We start from the raw sequence: 19,006 nt of genomic DNA, 5'->3' as shown, positions 1-19,006 counted from the left end.
CTAATAAAATCATAGTAAAACAATAAGGAGGGGAAGAGAATGCCAACAGGCACAGGGTAGGGTAAGCAGGCACAGGGTAGGGTAAAACTAACATTGATTGTGCGAACCATGCCAAACGGAAAAGAAGGCAGGCGGAGAGCCACACTTGAGGCGACTGGCCCTCAGGCCTTATCGAGAGGAAGAATGGCCCAGGGCTTCAACACACACCAGCCACATCCATCTATTTTGGAATAATTAACTTTGCCAGCCTCTCCCTGCTCCCCTCCCTTTGCTGTTTTTATCGTTGTCTTTGTCTCTCCTTCTAGCCCGGTGCATCAGCAAAGCTTGGGTATGTGACGGGGACAATGATTGTGAGGACAACTCTGACGAGGAGAACTGTGAGTCACTGGTGTGCAAGCCACCCTCGCACACTTGCGCCAACACGACGTCGATCTGCCTCCCTCCCGAGAAGCTGTGTGATGGCAACGATGACTGTGGAGACGGATCCGACGAAGGAAAGCTGTGTGGTGAGTGTGAGGCGGAGAGCGGACTTGACCAGGTCCCTCCCCGATGCCGTCCTTCCTCTTTCTCGGGGAACCAGGGCAAATGGCTTCCGTTCCCTCTTCTGTGACTCTTGGAGCTTGCAGGAAACTCGGGGCCGCTCCATTTTGTACATTGCTCTGGGCGGGAAATTGGATCTGGCAGCGAAGTGGCGCTAACCTGTCTAGCACAGCTGATCCAGTGTAGTGGTGAAGGGTGTAGTTATGAACCTGGTGGACCCTAGTTCAAATCTTACCTCCGTCACGAACTCCTGATGAAACGAACCAATAATTTTAGTTGAATTTTAAGCGGCTTCGGGAGTTTTGCTTAGGAAGCAGGATAAACATCTAAGAAATAAATAATAAATAGATAACTCTTGCTGGTGCTGGACTGTTTGCTACTGACTTAAGTACTAGGTTGCCATTTGGGAACAACACATCTTAATGGGTTAGAGTTGAGGGTTACAGGGATGGCTGCATGGTGGGGAGGTATTGGGGGACAGAGCTATGTGTCCCTTGTCCTGGGGCCCCTAAGCTAGCCTACTGCCCTCAGGTGCTTTGGGAGGATGCTGCCCCATCACCAATGTTAAAGTAAGACTCAACTGCTGGTCTGGTTGGCTTTTGTCATGTCTAGCCTTGCTCCCCCTGGGTTGAAAGAAGGTGTATCAGGTGATCAATCAGAATCAGACTCTGAAGTAGAGGAGTCGGTGCCAGAAACAGGCCAGCCTGTACTAGTGGGGGAGAAAGCTCTCACGGGCTCTTCACCAGCTGGTGGTGAACACTCTCCAGAGCTTATCTCGTCCAGGGGAAATAATACACAGTCAGTGGGAAGCCAACATTCTTCCGAAGGGGAGAGCACGGAGAAGTTAGCCAATCCTAGAGTATGCCGCAGACTAAAGCAGGTGGAGTGAAAGGAAGGCAAGAGAAAGTCGGCCCGGCTCACATTGTGTCAAAACCCACCTCAGAACTAGTCTCTCTGAAGTTAACGCTTCTTGGGAAAGGGCTTTCCATTCTTCTTGAAAGGACAATGGTGTCGCTTAGTTGGCATAGTTTTGCCTAGGGGAAAGTTCCTAGAAATTAGACACCCTTCAGGTGGGAGGAGATGTTTATCGCTTGAATAAAGCCTTGTGGATTACTTAGCAGGCCTCATTATAGTCTCCCAAGAAGGCAGGGGGTTCTGAGAAACATGACAGCTTTTGGATATGGAGTGAGTAGAGACACCGTCTTGTCTTTCGCAGCAGAATAACTTGGGTTGGCCCTACTGAGAATAGGTGCTCATGCTGGCCATTCAGACATCTGTGTTGAGATTTCTGAGAGGAGGAGTGGAGTAGGTTTGTTAGCTGGGCCACTAATAGCTCAGGGCTAGTGGAGGATTCTCTTCCTCAGGGCTAGTGGGTGCTTGTGAAGAACTTGAGCATGTAGCTGGATTTCCCTCAATGACTTATCCGTGGTGCCTCTGATCTCCTGCAGACGCCTGCTCCCTGATCAATGGGGGCTGCAGCCACAACTGCACCGTGGCCCCGACTGAGGGCATCACATGCTCGTGCCCTCTGGGCATGGAGCTGGGGGCCGACAACAAGACCTGCCAGATCCAGAGCTACTGTGCCAAGCACCTCAAGTGCAGTCAGAAATGCGAGCAGGACAAGTACAACGTGAAGTGCTCCTGCTACGAGGGATGGATGTTGGAGCCCGACGGCGAGAGCTGCCGCAGCCTGGGTGAGCGCACGTGGGACTTGCGTATAGGCCTACAGCCCTGTTGGCTAGGGCAAGGGCTTCAGGGTTAACCAGAGGCAGGGCCGACAGGCAGATTCTCAAATCTAGCCAAGTCATGGATCTAGACCAGGGGTGCAGAACCTTCGGGCAGGGGACCCAATCAGGCCCACCGGGGTTCCTCAGATGGCCATGCCTGCGACGTCACCAACCCCTTACACTAGGCCCATCGCATGAGCCCTTCTCAGGCCAAGCGCCACCACCTGAAAACCTGAGGGAGGAGAGTTAAATAAAACTTTCCCCCCAAGCTATGAGGGAAGCATATACTGTGGGAATACTCTGGTGTGGGTGTTTAATAACTGTAAGGCAAGTAAATAATGCCAAGCTGACACGTGGTATTTGGTAGCTAACAAAATAATAAGTTTATTGTTATTTAAAAGCTTTAAATCAAAATTTGATACTTTCAATCCTGCCTGGTCTAAACTCTCCACACACCAACCACCTCACTCTCTTCACACCAATCCGAAGTCCTTAGAATCCAAACTCTTTTTACTCTACAACTAAACAACTCTCCTCACACACACTCCAACTCACACCTCTCACAAACTCCCAACACTCTCCTTATATACTCCTTTCCCCCTATTACATCACAAACCACGCCCACTCAGTTCTAACAATCCATACTTACCAGACATACTAATCTAGACATATACAAGATACTAAATTGTGGGTTAACGCCGTAACACCCACCCAACAGCCAATGTTTGGTGTTTTCCTAGCCTTTGTGCAGTCCCCACATCCCCAGTCTGAAAGGTTGAAATGCCCCTCCAAAAGCTGAGCTACTGGCAGTGAGAGCTCTGCCAAGCACTTGTGGGGCTCGTGATCACTCCACCTCTGCCCACCCTGGCTTCAGCCCTTTCCCCATGAACTCTTTTGCAGTCGGACTCAGAAACTGGGTACTAATCAGTGTCTCCCTCTGAGATGTGGCTCAGACTGCAACAGCTCTCCTCCAGAGAAGCCCTGTAGAAAAGCTTTGGAGTGAACATGCCTTTAGAACAGGGTTGGGCCACTTGTGGCCCTCCATATGCTTTAGCCTACAGCTCCCATCAGCCTTCACTGGCACAGGCAATGGTGAATAAGGATGGGTGTTTGCAGATCAGAACATCTGGTGGGCCGCAAGTTGCCCACGCCTGCTTTAGAAGAAAAGGCAACATGGAGCCCACTGCCTTTTAGTGCCACCTCTGTTCCCCCTGCAGCATATCTGCCCCTCTCCTGCCCCACAGGCAGAACTAGTCAATCCCTCTGTAACATTAACAGCACCGCGTGTCTTACCAGCAATGCTGGGGCTTCTGCCGAACAGCGCGGCAGTGTCAGACGTGGGTGGGAGGGAGAGAGTGGCCTAGGTCCCTCAAACCTGCTTTGTATGCAGGGAGGATATTAGGTCTGTGTCCAAGGTTCGTGCCGTTTTGAGAAACTAAATGGAAAAAGGGAGAGCAAAAGAGTGGGGGGTGAGGGGTGGACCCAAGTGAGTGTTTTCTGGCAACCAAGGATCACAGCCAATTGCTGTCCTTTGGGGACTTGTCCTCATTCTGCAGTGGTTGCAACTGGCAGGCCCAAGAAAGGCTTCTCTGTTCCCAATGGCCCAGGAAAGAATAGAATTGTTGCCGGGGAGCGGGGGTGGTGGTGGATTTTAAAAGCGATACAAGTTCTTGAGTTCAGCAGCAAAGGACATTTGTTTCTTCTTGTTATGAAGAAGGGGAGGCTGAGCAGCCTCAGCCCATTAGATCTCTGGCCCTTTGCCTGCGGGCAGCATCCTTCAAACATGTCGGAAGCATCCTTCATACAGGGTAGGACAGCAAGCCCTTGTTCCTATTTTTGTAAATATTAATTCTAATTTATAATGCCGTAATGATTTGTGAAGATACCGATGAGTAAAACCACAGATCGTTACTGGGTATGTGATGAGAGTGAGAAGGGATGAATTCTATCACTGGAAGAGCAACACTAGACACTCACCCACACCCATGCACCTGTATATTGGAAGTTTTGAATCTTTTCTTGTGTTTGTATATTGAAACACAACTCTTAGGAGAGTCCCGCCCCCTCTACTTTTGCTGGGCTTGAAAGTGCATGAAAACGTAATGTCGCCAATAAATCCCATCCCCCCCTCTCTCTCAATTTTCAGACCCCTTTAAGCCTTTCATCATCTTCTCCAACCGTCATGAGATCAGACGCATTGATCTGCACAAGGGAGATTACAGTGTCCTAGTGCCGGGATTGCGGAATACCATCGCCCTGGACTTCCACCTGAATCAGAGCTCCCTCTACTGGACCGATGTGGTGGAAGACAAGATCTACCGGGGGAAGCTGCATGAGAATGGAGGTGAGCGTGGGGTGACCCCTGTGACACAATATGGCGGCTCTGGAAACCTTCATGTCTTCCCTAGGATCTCCCCTAAAGAGTATCCATCTTAAATTAACGCTTGCTGATGAGTCACCCTTATCAGGACAGTGCATCCCTTGGTTTGGTCCTCTTGTTTGCAGTCCAGGATGGAATGATGACATGGTAGAATCCATTACGCCCAAATGCGCACTGAGTTTGGATGGCCATCTAATGAACTTTGGCATTTTTGTCATCCAAACCGAGATTGGTCACAAGCGCCTGTGCAGTCTTCGTGACTAAGGCATCTAAACTAGGGTGACCCTATGAAAAGGAGGACAGGGCTCCTGTATCTTTAACAGTTGCATAGAAAAGGGAATTTCAGCAGGTGCCATTAGTATATATGCGGAACCTGGTGAAATTTCCTCTTCATCACAACAGTTAAAGCTGCAGGAGCTAAACGAGAGTAACCAGATTTAAAAGAGGGCAGGGCACCTGCAGCTTTAACTGTTGTGATGAAGAGGAAATTTCACCAGGTTCTCCATATATACAAAGGACACCTGCTGAAATTCCCTTTTCTATGCAACTGTTAAAATACAGGAGCCCTGTCCTCTTTTTCATAGGGTCACCCTATCTAAACTCTGCCATTACCAATCATAGCAACTGTTGCTGCCACACGAGCATATTACTCGGAAGAGGCTGTCCTTTGTTCACTCACTTTTTACAAAGGATCTAGTTGCATTGTTGCTAAGCCAGTTCCATTGTTTTCTGGGATATCCTCCTGTGGGTTCTTTTTCAGGCTTAATTTGGAGCAATTTAAAAAAAAACCACTTGTAGAGCCAAGCATGTGTTCCCACAAAGCACTCTTGAGGCTTTTCAGGGCTACTGTGCCCTTAATTAGAAGTTTCTGCTGGTAATTGCTTCTTCTTCAGCACAGCTGATTAACAGTCCCTTCATTAGTCAGTTCCTCTTCCCTAAGCTGAAGTGGGGTTGGGCATTAATTACTGGCTCCGTCATTGTTTGTTTGCATAGATAGATAGATAGATAGATAGATAGATAGATAGATAGATAGTAAAATAAGACATTTACTTAATAAAATTCTGCTGCTGTTGCTTCTTTCAGGAAAAGTAGCTTCAAGAGAGGGCAATTTTGAGTGGTGAAGTGGAAGGAGGAAGGTGTGCTTAACGCTTCCTTTCTTGAATGTATTCCTGCTCCAGATTGCCCTCCACACATTGGCCCTTTCTACACCTAAGGATTATCCCAGGAAAATGGAGGGATCATCCCTGCCTGCTCCGGAGATCCCCTGTGTGGCATTTGGATGCACAGGAACAATCCCGGGATATAGGGCTGGTGTAGACATGCCCTTTGTCTCCTTGACACTCACTGGTTCCATGTGTGTGGCTGTAAGAGTAAACACGTACCTGGAACATTGTTGGTCAATTGGGAGTGGTTGGCGGTTGCTTCTTGGAGCCTTAACTTGCATTGGTTCCTTCTGAAGTGACCCTTGGAGAATTCTCTTGGTGGATGGGATATGCCAGGGCTGGGCAACCTGCAGCCCTCAGGCCATATGTGGCCCTCACACTCATTTCATGCGGCCCGTGGCCTCATTTCAAAAGCCCTTTGGATGCAAGCAGTTCCAATTCATCTATCCATCCTCTGGCAGCCCTGGCAGAGAGAGAGAAAAGGGGTAGCAGAGAGAAAAGGACGTGGCTTAAAAGAGAAAAGGTGTGTCACACCCACTTTTAACTCTGGCTCTGCCCACTGCTAGCTCCAACCCTGCCTATCCCCAACATGGAGTCACAAGGCCCTTGTCAGAAAGAAAAGGTTGCCCATCCCTGGGATATGCAGATGGAGGAGCTCTTCTCAAATTTGTATGCAGTACTCCAAAGGAGAGGAGACTGTCTTCTTCCGCACTGAACATTTAGTGCGCACAGATACCACCAGGCAGTCTCTGAAGCAAGAAGGAAGAAAACTGTTGTTTTTGGGCTACAGAGACATGGTGGCACCTCCCCCTACTGCTGTGGGGATCAAGGTAGGAGTCAGGGTCCTCCGATCCCCAGCTGGAAGTCATTGAAGAGACAAGCAACTCCCACATCCCAGCAGCACAACTGTGCCCAGTGTTGTGAAGCCTCCTCTTGCAAGATGGGTACAAATTTGCTCTTCTTCCCCTGCAACACGTCGCCTCTGCGAATCGGCTATTATGAAAACGAGGGCTTGATTTGGGATGTATTTAATTAGTGGATGCATGTCCTAGTTTTGCTCCAGGCAACAGAGCAAAAACATGTAGGGAATCTCTCCCCCGAGCACAATCCTGACTTCGGTTTTAGGAACGATCAAGGATTTACGGGATTGCTAGCGCTCGGGCATTGAACATAAATGCAGCTCAGAACACGTTGTATTGCACCCTTGGAGAAGCAGAGCCTGAGGTGCTGGGTTCTATTTCCCCACCCTCGCCAGATGGACTGTGTGCTTGGGATGGGGGTGGTTGCCAGAAAGAGAGTTCCAGAAAGCGCTTGCTAATGCTTTTGGTTAGCCTATAAAGCCCCATGCCCAGCCGATGTGGTAAAGGATGATGTGGCTGGAGACAGAGGCCCAATTACGATCAAGATCTCGGAGGGTGGTGTCTGTTTTCATGGAATCATAGAATAGTAGAGTTGGAAGGGGCCTGTAAGGCCATGGAGTCCAACCCCCCTTGTTCAGTGCAGGAATCCACCTTAAAGCATCCCTGACAGACGGTTGTCCAGCTGCCTCTTGAAGGCCTCTAGTGTGGGAGAGCCCACGACCTCCCTAGGCTTATCAACCAGTCCTGGGAAGCAGGATCGTAATTTTGTGATTCAAAAGGTCTGGAGCTGGATTTGCCTTGACAGCGCAGTATTACCTGGGCACAAGTTGGGGAAGGACGCCCAAGTGCAGATTAGAAATGAGGACGTGGGATGGGATGGGGTGGCAAGGAGCACGTCTAAACATGCTTGGCTGCCAGACCCAGTGAAGCCTCAGCAAGACAGTCAGGTTTGGGGCTAGGTTGAAGCGCTTGCACAGGCCATGAAGGCTTGGCGTCTGACTTTGTTTAAAGAGAAGCAGCGTTGGGAGGGAAGGATTTCGAGCAGAGAAGCGGCAGAGGGCACTTAACTCTTACACTGCCTTCTGGTTTTCTGCTCCAAATCCCATTCCAAAAAGCACATACACTCCAGTGGCCAATGGTATTCCAGATATCTGTTTAGCCTTGTGTCCTTGACTGACACAAGGACCAGCCCATCGGTACTGTGCGTCCTGCTGCTAGAAAGGTAGGGGGAGGGGAATATTATTATTATTATTATTATTATTATTTATTTATTTATTTATTTATTTATATAGCACCATCAATGTACATGGTGCTGTACAGAGTAAAACAGTAAAACAGTAAATAGCAAGACCCTGCCGCTTAGGCTTACATTCTAATTAAATCATGGTAAAACAATAAGGAGGGGAAGAGAATGCAACAGGCACAGGGTAGGGTAAAACTAACAGTATAAAGTCCAAACAACATCAAGTTTTAAAAGCTTTAGGAAAGAGAAAGGTTTTTAGCTGAGCTTTAAAAGCTGCGATTGAACTTGTAGATCTCAAATGTTCTGGAAGAGCGTTCCAGGGATAAGGGGCAGCAGAAGAAAATGGACGAAGCCGAGCAAGGGAAGTAGAGGCCCTTGGGCAGGCGAGAAACATGGCATCAGAGGAGCGAAGAGCACGAGTGGGGCAATAGTGTGAGATGAGAGAGGAGAGATAGGAAGGAGCTAGACCGTGAAAAGCTTTGAAGGTCAACAGGAGAAGTTTATATTGGATTCTGAAGTGAATTGGAAGCCAGTGAAGAGATTTCAGAAGTGGAGTAACATGGTCAGAGCGGCGAGCCAGGAAGATGATCTTAGCGGCAGAGTGGTGGACAGAAACCAGCGGACTGATGTGAGAGGAAGGAAGGCCAGTGAGAAGAAGGACTGTGGTGCAAATCCAGCTTCTCCTCGGACAGAGAAAAAAGGGTTCCGCTGAGCCCAATCCTGGGGAGAAGGTGCTTCCATGGTGGGCTCACTGCTGAATTTATGTACATCTGCTCACTTGCCTGGCAGTTGACGTGGGCAGTGGTATGGGCACTCAGGTGCCAAAAGACCATGTTATGAGTCATTGCTGTGGTCTTACCCTGTAAGAAGAAGCCTCTTGTAATGCTCTGGAAAGCTAAATAAATTAATAGGTAACAGACTGAGCCCCAGTGATGGGGAACAAATGCTCTTGGGGATGATTCGATTAGCATTTCTAATCTGTGTGTAGTAATTGGCAGCCATTTAACATGAGGCACAGCAGGCCTTCCGTTTCAATCCAGTTCAATGAGACGTTATCCCCAAACAAGGCGGACAAGCGTTACTAAGTACATGGCAAGGGCATTCCTACTTAACTGGGAATGCCATAAAGGAGAGACGCCCCCCCCCCTTTCATCTTCCAATTCCCTGGCAGTAGCGGTCAGACGCTCCCCCAAAGCCCACATAATCAGCATCTCAAAGATGAATTGATCAAGTACTCCATAAAACGTTAGAGAAGCTGCATTCTTCTAATCCACATATAAAATGCCCTAGAAGCTGGTTGTCAACAGCTCCTCAATACCCGTCTAAGCAAGTTTTATTGAACAAGCACTCCATATAATGCTGTAAAAGACAACCCTCCCTGGCCCCATAAAAGTAGACAAAAAAGCAGGGTTATCCTGCTGATTCCCCCTTCTGCCAAGGACCTCTTTCTTGTATCCCTATTCAATTCGATGTCATTATAACTGTTACATCTGTGAATCCTCAGTATCTCACTGAGTCAGGTACAACCTAGCTAGGATGTCATCGAATCCTTTCCTTTGGCTTCCTCATTCGAAGTTCTTGTCTAGGGGTGGGCAACGTGTGGCCCTCTAGATGATTTGGCCTACAGCTCTCATCAGACCTAGCCAGCATAGCCGATGATGTGGGATGATGGGAGCTGTAGGCCAAAACATCTGGAGGGCCACAAGTTGCCCATCCCTGACAATCTTGTCTTTCTCAAAGGCCAAAGAGATCCTACCTTTCTTTTCTGGAGTGGCTGTCCTCTTTCTCTGTTGATGTTTGATCATGATCTTGAAATTATCTGGTCCACACAACTGATGAAGAGTTCTTTAGGGATGGGGAAATTGGGAGGAGGGGAGGGGCTGGGGTGGGTGGGGAGAAACTTCTCAGTGTGAGCCCCTCCCCCCTCTTTCTCTTGCCTCTGAGTTGCCAGTATGAGAAGCAGCAGTGTCTCAGTCCTCTGCTAATGATACTTCCTTTCTTTTTAAATGTTGATCATTATGTGGGACTTAATTAGCATTCATGCAGCTTCCCTAATGGTAATTACAGCCTGGCAGCTGCTTCAACAAAGAGCGGAGCCTAACTTGATTATTGCCTCCAAAAGGCTGGTGATCGCAGGTAGGTGGAGACCTTGTGGGGGGGGGGGGGTAGCAGGGCACCAGGGTGCAGCTACAAAAGGTCCCAGCCTCCAGAAACCAGAGTGGTTAGAAATAAGATATGGATTTCTAGAAAGACAGAACCCTATTAGGTTCAAAGCCTGTTTGGTTACTCAGCCTGTGGCCTTCTGCCTTGTTCTCAGTGACCCCGTCTGTAGTGGAGTCTTAGCTTTCCACTAATCTTTATTTTCTGATTGCAGAGTGCTGAACATCTAAAGCTAGGATTCCTTTGGCCTTATCCAGAGACTAGAATTTTGAATGAGGAGACAAAACATGAGATTTGATCACATTCCGGCTGGGTCATGCTTGCTAGAGGCCCAAGGACTTGTGCACGTATTACATTTTAACCCTTGGGTTTGGCATTGAAAGGATAGCCAAGTCTCTGTGGCGTGTGTGTGTGTGTGTGTGTGTGTAAGTGTAAGTGTAAGTGCAGCTTACCTCTAAGTAAAATGGGAACAGATGGCAGCTACCTGGGAGAACCCCCAGTTTTTCCCTAGAAGAAGAAAGGCAGCAAAAATGAAAATGTCTGAGCGAATTCCTCCAGCATGACCCTTGAAATGAATTCAGCTGCATGAATTCTTCCTTAACATTCCCCAGGAAAATTGGAAAGCAGTGTTTCTGCCCCTGAATTGTTTTACCATAGCTGGGAAAACACAACATACTCTTTGTTGAAGAAATCACCATTGCATTCCGTCATCCCAGATAGTTATTGGCTGGTCTTTAATCTCTCTTTTTTTTTTTAGTAAGGTCCTAGAGTGGGTGGTGGCTACTGAGCTCCAGCCTTTTTGGGATGAAGGTGATAATTTGAATACTTTCCAGCCTGGTTCAGGATCAATTGGCCACTGAAACAGGCTTGGTCACTTTGGTAGTTGACCACCTATATCAGGAGCTAGAGGCAGGGAGTGTGTCCTTCTTGATTCTGTTGGGCCTTGGGGGAATTGTCTTGCAGTAGTTCCTATCCTGTTTAGATGAATGTTCCCAAAAGGTGGTGCTGGAGGATTATTGCTTGGCTCTTTGGCTTGTTAGCCTATGGGGTCCCTCAGGGCTCTATTTTACTCCATGAAGCTTCAGGGAGAGGTCATCTGGAGATTGGGTTGGGTCTCATCACTATGTTGATGATCCCCCAATTCTTTCTTTTCCAATTAATGCATAGGAAGCCTTGGAAGTCTTGAACTGTTGCATGGATGCAGCGATGGATTAGATAAGAGTTTACCAGTTGAAGTTCAATCCAGACAAGACAGAGATCCTGATAATCAGTAGACAATAGGCCAATACAACATGCATAGGGCTAAACAGGTGGACGGACCATGTGCAAGCATGCATGACATGCCCCCACGCCCCTGGCCACATCACAGATTTTGAGATGGGGACTTAACCTTTGTGCATATCCAGTGAGCACATACACACATTCCACAGACAGACTTTGAAAGGAGTTGAATCTTGAGACACTTCTGTGGAATTAAGAAATAGAAGGATTTGGGGTGCAAAACCAAAGGGTAAATGCAATTAAAAACAGATGGCTTTCAGTAGACTGCTGACAAGGCGGACATGTATGTGCACAGTCAGATTAGTAAAGAGAAAGGTGAAAAGCACTGACAAAGGTAGCTGAGCAGGGGTGAGATAATGGTAGGGATAGAAGGCGTTGCAAACATTTGTCCATCTGATTGCTGGTGGCATAAAGGGCTTTCATGGCAAGCTTAGTGCCCATTTTGACCTGAGCTTTAAAAACGCTGTAAGTGGGCAGAAATCTGGATAGGCTACAAGTTTAGGTGCAAACATTGAAAATTGGCAGCTCTTGGCAGAGTATTACTCAGCCATGATGGAACTCTGGCCTGCTTTCAATGGCTGCCTGTAGGTTTCCGAGCCCAATTCAAGGTGCTGTTTTTAACCTATAAAGCCTTACACGGCTTGGGACCACAATACCTGACGGAATGCCTCTCCTGACATGAACCTACCCGTACACTGCGCTCAACATCCAAGGTCCTCCTCCGGGTGCCTACTCCAATGGAAGCTTGGAGGATGGCAATAAGGGAGAGGGGCTTTTCAGTGGTGGCCCCTCCGTTATGAAATGATCTCCTCAGTGAGGCTTGCCTAGCGCCAACATTGTTATCTTTTTGGCACCAGGCCAAGACTTTTCTCTTCTCCCAGGCATTTAACAGCATATGCTGAGTTTTTAAAATGACTCCAGAATAGTTGCTTTAAATGGATATTGTCTGTTTTTGTTTGTATTTTATGCTTTTTATAGTTTTAAATTTTGTGTATTTGTTTTTAATGTTCACTGTTTTTAACTTTTGCAAACCACCCAGAGAGCTTCAGCTATGGGGTGGTATATAAATGTAATAAATAATAATAATAATAACAACAACAGCTAAGTAATACAGAGCTGGAAGATGCCAGTTTGCATGTGATCCTACTAGCAAATACCACTAGATTTGTTCTACCAGGGGTGTGTGCATCACTTACTTTGTCTCTTGTGTCCGTCGTGTTCCTTTACGGCAGGGACAGGGGATATGTGGCCCTCCAGATGTTGTTGGACTGCAACTCCAATCATGCCTCATCATGCTTTGCTGGCTCGAGCTGATGGGAGTTTCAGTCTACCAACATCTGGAGGGCCAGACGTTCCCCAACCCTGGTCTGTGAAAACTGAGCATGATCACGCCACGTACCAAGAGAAACATGGAGCCCTGGACTGGGAGACAAGTAGCTACCAAAAAATACATGAATCGATTTCAATTTGAGGGGAAGAAAAAAACCCGAAGCCCACAGCGTCATGGCAGATGTAGCCAGGACTCCAAAAGATTAGGGGTGGGGGCAGAGTGGTGAAGAATGGGTTTAACCATAATGGTGAAATTTGGCTGTGTGAGATCCATAACTATTCATGCTCTGGTTCCTCCTGTCTTTCTTACAGCTCTGACCAGCTTTGAGGTGGTGATCCAATATGGGCTGGCCACCCCTGAGGGACTCGCGGTGGACTGGATTGCTGGCAACATCTACTGGGTGGAGAGCAACCTGGACCAGATCGAAGTGGCTAAGCTAGATGGGACCATGAGGAGTACCTTGCTGGCCGGGGACATCGAGCACCCTCGTGCCATTGCTCTGGATCCAAGATGCGGGTACGGCATTGTACGGAAATGACCGAGAGGCGCTAATAGCATCCTTGGGGATAGAGAACCCAGAACCGTGACCAGAGTTGCTCCTCCCCCTGAGTGCTAGTTCTTGATCTGCCACAGCTTGGCCAAGGAGCCTTTCTGGGATTTATTAGTAAATTGTTGTCCTGTATGTGCTGCACGCATTTTAAATATATATATTATTGTTATGGAAGGGAGCAGAGAAGTGAAGTAATGACCATGAAACGTCCAGATGCTAAGGAGATTTAGTGGGAGGGCTGCTTATAATTTGATCCAGGTGCTGCTGATACACAGAATTTAAATAGTGGGTCCAGTGGGTCCAGTGTGTCTGAGTTTTCATTTTTACAAAGGTGAAGGCAAGTTTCTAGCTCTTTTGGGCTCCAAGCTGCACTTCAGAACGTGTGCACGCTTCCTGGGGGCACTTTAGAGGTCAAAGAGGGGTGCTGAGCCAGGATTTCTTTATAAGTAGTGCATCTGTGCCCCTCTAAACAGCAAATTCGTTGCTCCCTCCAATATGTTGCTGCTAGAAATTGGTGGTTCATGAAAATGTCACCAGAATAGAGAGCTTTTCCGCAGCTCCCCAGGCTGGCTCGGTTCTCCACAAGGATAAAAGTCTGTTCCCTCTGTCAAAAGTCAGACCCCCCAAAATACTCTTGGGATATTTTTTTGAACATGGTCCTCCTGATGAGGTGGAAAAGTGCAGCAAGAGTAGATGAACACGGCAAAGCTAAGGAACGGCCTTTTAAATAGCCCCTGTTCATGAAAAGGCAGACTTGGGATGATGATGATGATGATGATGATAATAATATAATACAATAATAATAATATATAATACAATAATTTATTTCTTACCCGCCTCTCCGATTGGATCGAGGCGGAGAACAACATCAAGCATAAAATACATAAAATACTGATTAAAAACATGGTATACACTGTTTAAAAACATCCTAAAGGCATCCTAAAAACATCCTAAAAATATCCTAAAATTCTACTGAATAGGCCTGGATAGGTTGGAAAAGGTCATCATGGAGGGTTGATAGCTCATCGCTTGACAAGGGGTTAAGTCTTAAAATCTCTTCACTGGCTACCAATTAGTTTCCGGGTGAAGTATAAAGTATTGGTTATCACCTTTAAAGCCCTACATAGTTTGGGTCCAGGCTACCGCCTTCTCCTGTACAGTCCGCCCCGCACTCTCAGGTCCTCTGGGAAGAATTTACTCCAGCCAACAAAAGCAAGGCTGACAAATATTACCCAGAGGACCTTTTCCTCTGCCTCTCCTAGATTGTGGAATGGCCTGCCGGGAGAGATTCATCAACAGTCTTCCGGAATTTAAGAAAGCCATAAAGGCTGATCTCTTCCGGCAGGCCTACCCAGTTGAAGTTTAAGATGCCTTTTAATAATGTGCTGCTTTTAATAAAGTATTTGTTTTAAATGTTTTAATCAATTATATGTATTTTATGGTGTCTGCATATGGTGTCTGCAGGGAAAGGCGAGTAACAAATAAATATATTATTATTATTATGTGGTGAATGCTCTTAAGAACTCAGCTTTTGCAGAATTACAGGCACCTCGTAGGCACCGATCCTACGACTGGAGAGGAGTCTATTCTGTCTCACCGCTTTTGTGCTTCCTCCCTCTACCCTCTCAGGATTCTCTTCTGGACAGACTGGGATGCCAGCCTGCCCCGGATTGAGGCAGCCTCCATGAGCGGCGAGGGCCGGCGTGTCATCCACAAGGAGACCGGCTCAGGCGGCTGGCCTAACGGACTCACCGTTGACTACCTGGAGAAGCGTATTCTGTGGATTGATGCCAGGTGTGTAGTAGACTTGCATCAGATATTTCGGCAGTAATTTGTAATTTCAGTGGGGTAGACACCTCCCCCTCCCCACCCCCAGCCGTCTGCTTAGAATGTGTTTCTACTGGCTGATGCTATTTCAACGCCTTTTTTCCTCCCAGGGTTGCTGCTTCTTCCTCCTTCCTGTATTTGTCACATGGGCGATTTCAGGGATCACACCATGATCAGGATGACACCACAATGTTACACAGCCAGATTTGCCCATGTTAGGGGTGGGCAACTTGTGGCCCTCCAGATGTTCTTCCTTACTACTCCCATCAGCTCTAGCCAGCATGGCCAATGATGAGAGATCATGGGAGTTGTAGTCCAAAACATCTGGAAGCTCACAAGTTGCTCACGCCTGGTCTTTGTGATGACATCAATCAGAGCAATTGGAAGTGAGAGGAAGTCGCAGCGATCTAAATAAGTGGACATTTTCACAAGGTGTAAAAAAATAAAATAAAGTGGAAGCATTTTTTTATTTTTATTTTTTATTTATTTATTTATTACATTTCTATACCGCCCAATAGCCGGAGCTGCTAAAAGTGTTCTTAACATACTGGCACTGCTAAAAGTGTTCTTAACATACTGGGAGTATTTTGCTTCCACTCTGCCTTGTATGAGTATTCAGTATTTGAGCAAAGAAGGAAATGATAATCACCAAAAAGATGTGTGGTTATTTTAATATAAATATTCTCGGGCCCAATAACGCAGCTATTGGAAAGGTTTTAAATACCCTTGCTATGCCATATACAGTCCCCAAAGTGTGCCTGTTGCATATGTTCAATTCTTGAGTAGGATAATAATTACCCTTTTCCTGTCTATAATAGACCCCTGGGCCAATTACCCATTGCTAAGCTGTAATATGTAATAACACCCCCCTCCTCTCTCTCATAGTAACCATAAGGATAGTTACTATATTAGTGCAATAAACCTCCAGATGTATAAGTAATACTTTATTTGGGCATAATACACCTTCTTTGATGTGGAAGAAACGAATTGAACCTAGGGTGGTATAATAAATCCTTGTGTGTTTATTGTAGCATTACGTGCGTGCGTAGCAGAGCCGAGGGCAATACAATATGCAGATGCAGCTAGATTTGCAATCGTACGTTCCATGCCAGTTTGCTTACTGAAATGTCAAGTTGGAGAGCAGACCTTCCCTTCTGTCATTTGTCCATCCTTGCGTCCCTTGTCCCTAAAGGTCCTGCCCTGCTTTCTGCTTAGCCACATCCGTCACTGCTTGTTTTAGTTCCATCTTACGCACACACCATCAAACATAAGCAGAATCTGTGCTTCTAGCCTAGCCGTTTGATTTCCCTATGCCTCTCTCTTGGCCTCTGGCAACAGACGTGTGGATCTGTCCCGTTTTTTCACAGGTCCGACGCCATCTATTCTGCCCTCTACGACGGCACAGGCCACATTGAGGTCCTGCGAGGGCACGAGTACCTGTCGCACCCCTTTGCTGTCACGCTTTACGGGGGTGAGGTGTATTGGACGGACTGGCGCACGAATACCCTGGCCAAGGCCAACAAATGGACCGGCCACAACGTCACCGTCGTGCAGCGAACCAACACGCAGCCCTTCGACTTGCAGGTTTATCATCCCTCTCGGCAGCCTCTAGGTGAGTTGTGACAAGGGGGGAAGGACAGCTGCTGCTCCCCAAGGTCCCAGGCACAGAGAGGGCTTTCACATCACTGATACTTTTTTTTATTTACTTGAGATTGCACTATGGATTCTTGCCATGCAAAGCACATGTTCCGCCCATGAGCGATGGTCCCTCCAAGCATCCATTTGCCTTCTTTTGCAAGGACTCTTAGGGCATGGCTACACGGGGTTATATCCTGGTGATCATCGCGGGATCGTCCCTGTGCGTCCACATAACACACAGGGGAGCACGGGGGGACGATCCCTCTGTTGGCCCAGGATATCGCCCTACCAATAAATTTGGGTTTTCCTGCAGTCTTGAGATGATCCCAAGACAGCGGAACGTATGACCCACTGTCCCATTTTCATCCCGGCTCCTCACGAGTAACTGCAAGGAGCTGAGCACGGAGCTCCTCAGGAGCTCCATGCCCGTCAGAGGTGGAGAGCGGGAGGTGGTTTAAAAAAAAACCAAAACCCTCATATTTTGCACAGGAGTGCTCCTGCACTCTTCTTCTCCGATTAAAAAAACAAAACAAAATGGTGGCCGTGACGTCCTCTTCCTCCTGGGATGTCGTGCGCTGCCTGTAGACGAGGGGGACGATCTTGTGATTATAAAATCGCAAGATCATACCCTTCCCACCCCCTCGTCTAGCCGTGCCCTCTTTGTGCCCTGCAATACGAAGAGAGGAGGGCGAGCCAGTTGACGGTTCAAGAACGGGAGCAGGAGGTGCTGCAGCTCTGCCTTGCTGTCCCAGAGGTCTTGAAGATACAAGCAGGGCCTCTTGATATTGCCAGGGGCCATTGCATTCTGGGCCCATGTTGAGATTCGTCCTTGGAATCTGGGCGAGCCCCTTTGAAGGGCTGCATAGCAGAGGAACATTCGGCCTCCTGGTGTGGCAGAGGGATGAATATATCAGCTGGTCACAGTTTTTGCATTCAGGCTCTACTGCTGAAAGCCTTCCTAGCCTTTATCGGTGAGCTTGCCTAAATTGGCGGAGAAGGAAGGAGGATATTTATAGCGGCGTCAATATAGATGGGCACTTGACAGAGTAACGTCAGCAGAATAAAGACATGAATTGCAGGCCCCCATCCCAAGGACTTAATGATTTCTGTGTTGATGGTGGCGTGACAACGGAGTGAAGGGAGGCAAAGGTAACGGGATGAATGGGAGCAGCCGCAGCTGAGCGCACTGAGGCTTTGGTGCAGTTAAGCACTGGAAAGCATCGCAGCAGATCTGTGTGAGTGGGTTTCAGTGCAGCGACTCCACTTTTCCTTGGCATAGATCTGTCCCTGCTGGTGATTTAGGACTTGTAGGATTGGCTTTTCTGTCGTCGTTGTTTGCTATTATTATTAATTATGTTTGCATGCACCCATCATGCACTTTCAGTGGCTCTGCAGGGCAGGGCTGGAGATAGCAGAGATCTGGTCTTGGGCTGCCAGCCTGGCCACCAGAAATCCACATGTCCCTTCCCCAAGGGGCTAAATGTCACCCCTGCCTTGACTTTCCCAAAGCAGAGGTGCGCTTCATCCTGTCTTTAGCGTATGACTCTGTTTCTCCCAGGAGAGGTGGGTGGGAGGATCTGAGCTTATAACTCTCCATTGCTTTATTTGTTGTTCCAGCTCCCAACCCCTGTGAGGCCAATGGAGGAAAAGGCCTTTGCTCTCATCTCTGCCTCATCAACTTCAACAGTACCTACTCTTGTGCCTGTCCCCACCTCATGAAGCTGGGCAAGGACAACACCACATGCTATGGTAAATGGAAGGGGGAAGCTTTAGCTTCTTCTCAGTCCCCAGCGTCCGTCAGTGCTGGAGAAGCCTCACTCTAAAAATGTGTGATTAGCAACAACAGTGCAGTAACCACGGCATCTTTGGATTATTCCCATTGGATTTGCACTGTGGGTAGATGTGGGTCCCAGCCTCCAGTCTGAGATGAAGATCCACAGGGTTGTGGTCTTGGGGATCAGTTACATCCCATGCAGGCACATGCCTAGACATATCCATGAAATGCATGAGCCCATGGACTGTGGGTTCACTAGGAGTCCTGATGCTGAACTTGCCTTCTTGAGCAGGAACTTTTTTTACACACTAGGGAGGTAGCTGTATGTGCCTGCAACAGCCTCTGGTTTGTTCGCTCCCCCTTGTCCACTGGTGCAGCCACAAAGAGGAGTTTGGAAGCTTTCTGACATACAAATTTAGAGAAACACTGGTTAGTTTAAACTGTGGTTTCTTCAAACAAGCTAGGATCAAACCATAATGTATGATCCTGGTTTGTTCACTAACCGTACTTTAATTAAGCAGATTTCCGTAAGT

The 19,006-nt window shown here is 47.6% G+C and overlaps 1 protein-coding gene across 4 annotated transcripts in view; it reads left to right on the top strand.

The window, feature by feature from the left end:
• LRP1 (LDL receptor related protein 1) overlaps positions 1-19,006 on the top strand; it is a 360,219-nt gene that overhangs the window by 245,187 nt on the left and 96,026 nt on the right. For all 4 annotated transcript variants that reach the window (XM_063119223.1, XM_063119221.1, XM_063119222.1 and 1 more), the window contains 7 exons: positions 306-506; positions 1,989-2,234; positions 4,414-4,611; positions 12,996-13,200; positions 14,864-15,028; positions 16,429-16,673; positions 18,317-18,448. In XM_063119223.1, coding sequence (XP_062975293.1) covers positions 306-506; positions 1,989-2,234; positions 4,414-4,611; positions 12,996-13,200; positions 14,864-15,028; positions 16,429-16,673; positions 18,317-18,448 — 1,392 coding nt within the window. The remainder of the gene's footprint in view (positions 1-305; positions 507-1,988; positions 2,235-4,413; positions 4,612-12,995; positions 13,201-14,863; positions 15,029-16,428; positions 16,674-18,316; positions 18,449-19,006) is intronic.

The sequence above is a fragment of the Elgaria multicarinata genome, chromosome 3 (genome assembly GCF_023053635.1).
Source record: "Elgaria multicarinata webbii isolate HBS135686 ecotype San Diego chromosome 3, rElgMul1.1.pri, whole genome shotgun sequence".
In the NCBI taxonomy this organism is placed as follows: Eukaryota; Metazoa; Chordata; class Lepidosauria; order Squamata; family Anguidae; genus Elgaria; species Elgaria multicarinata.
This window is presented reverse-complemented; position numbering and strand designations above follow the sequence as displayed.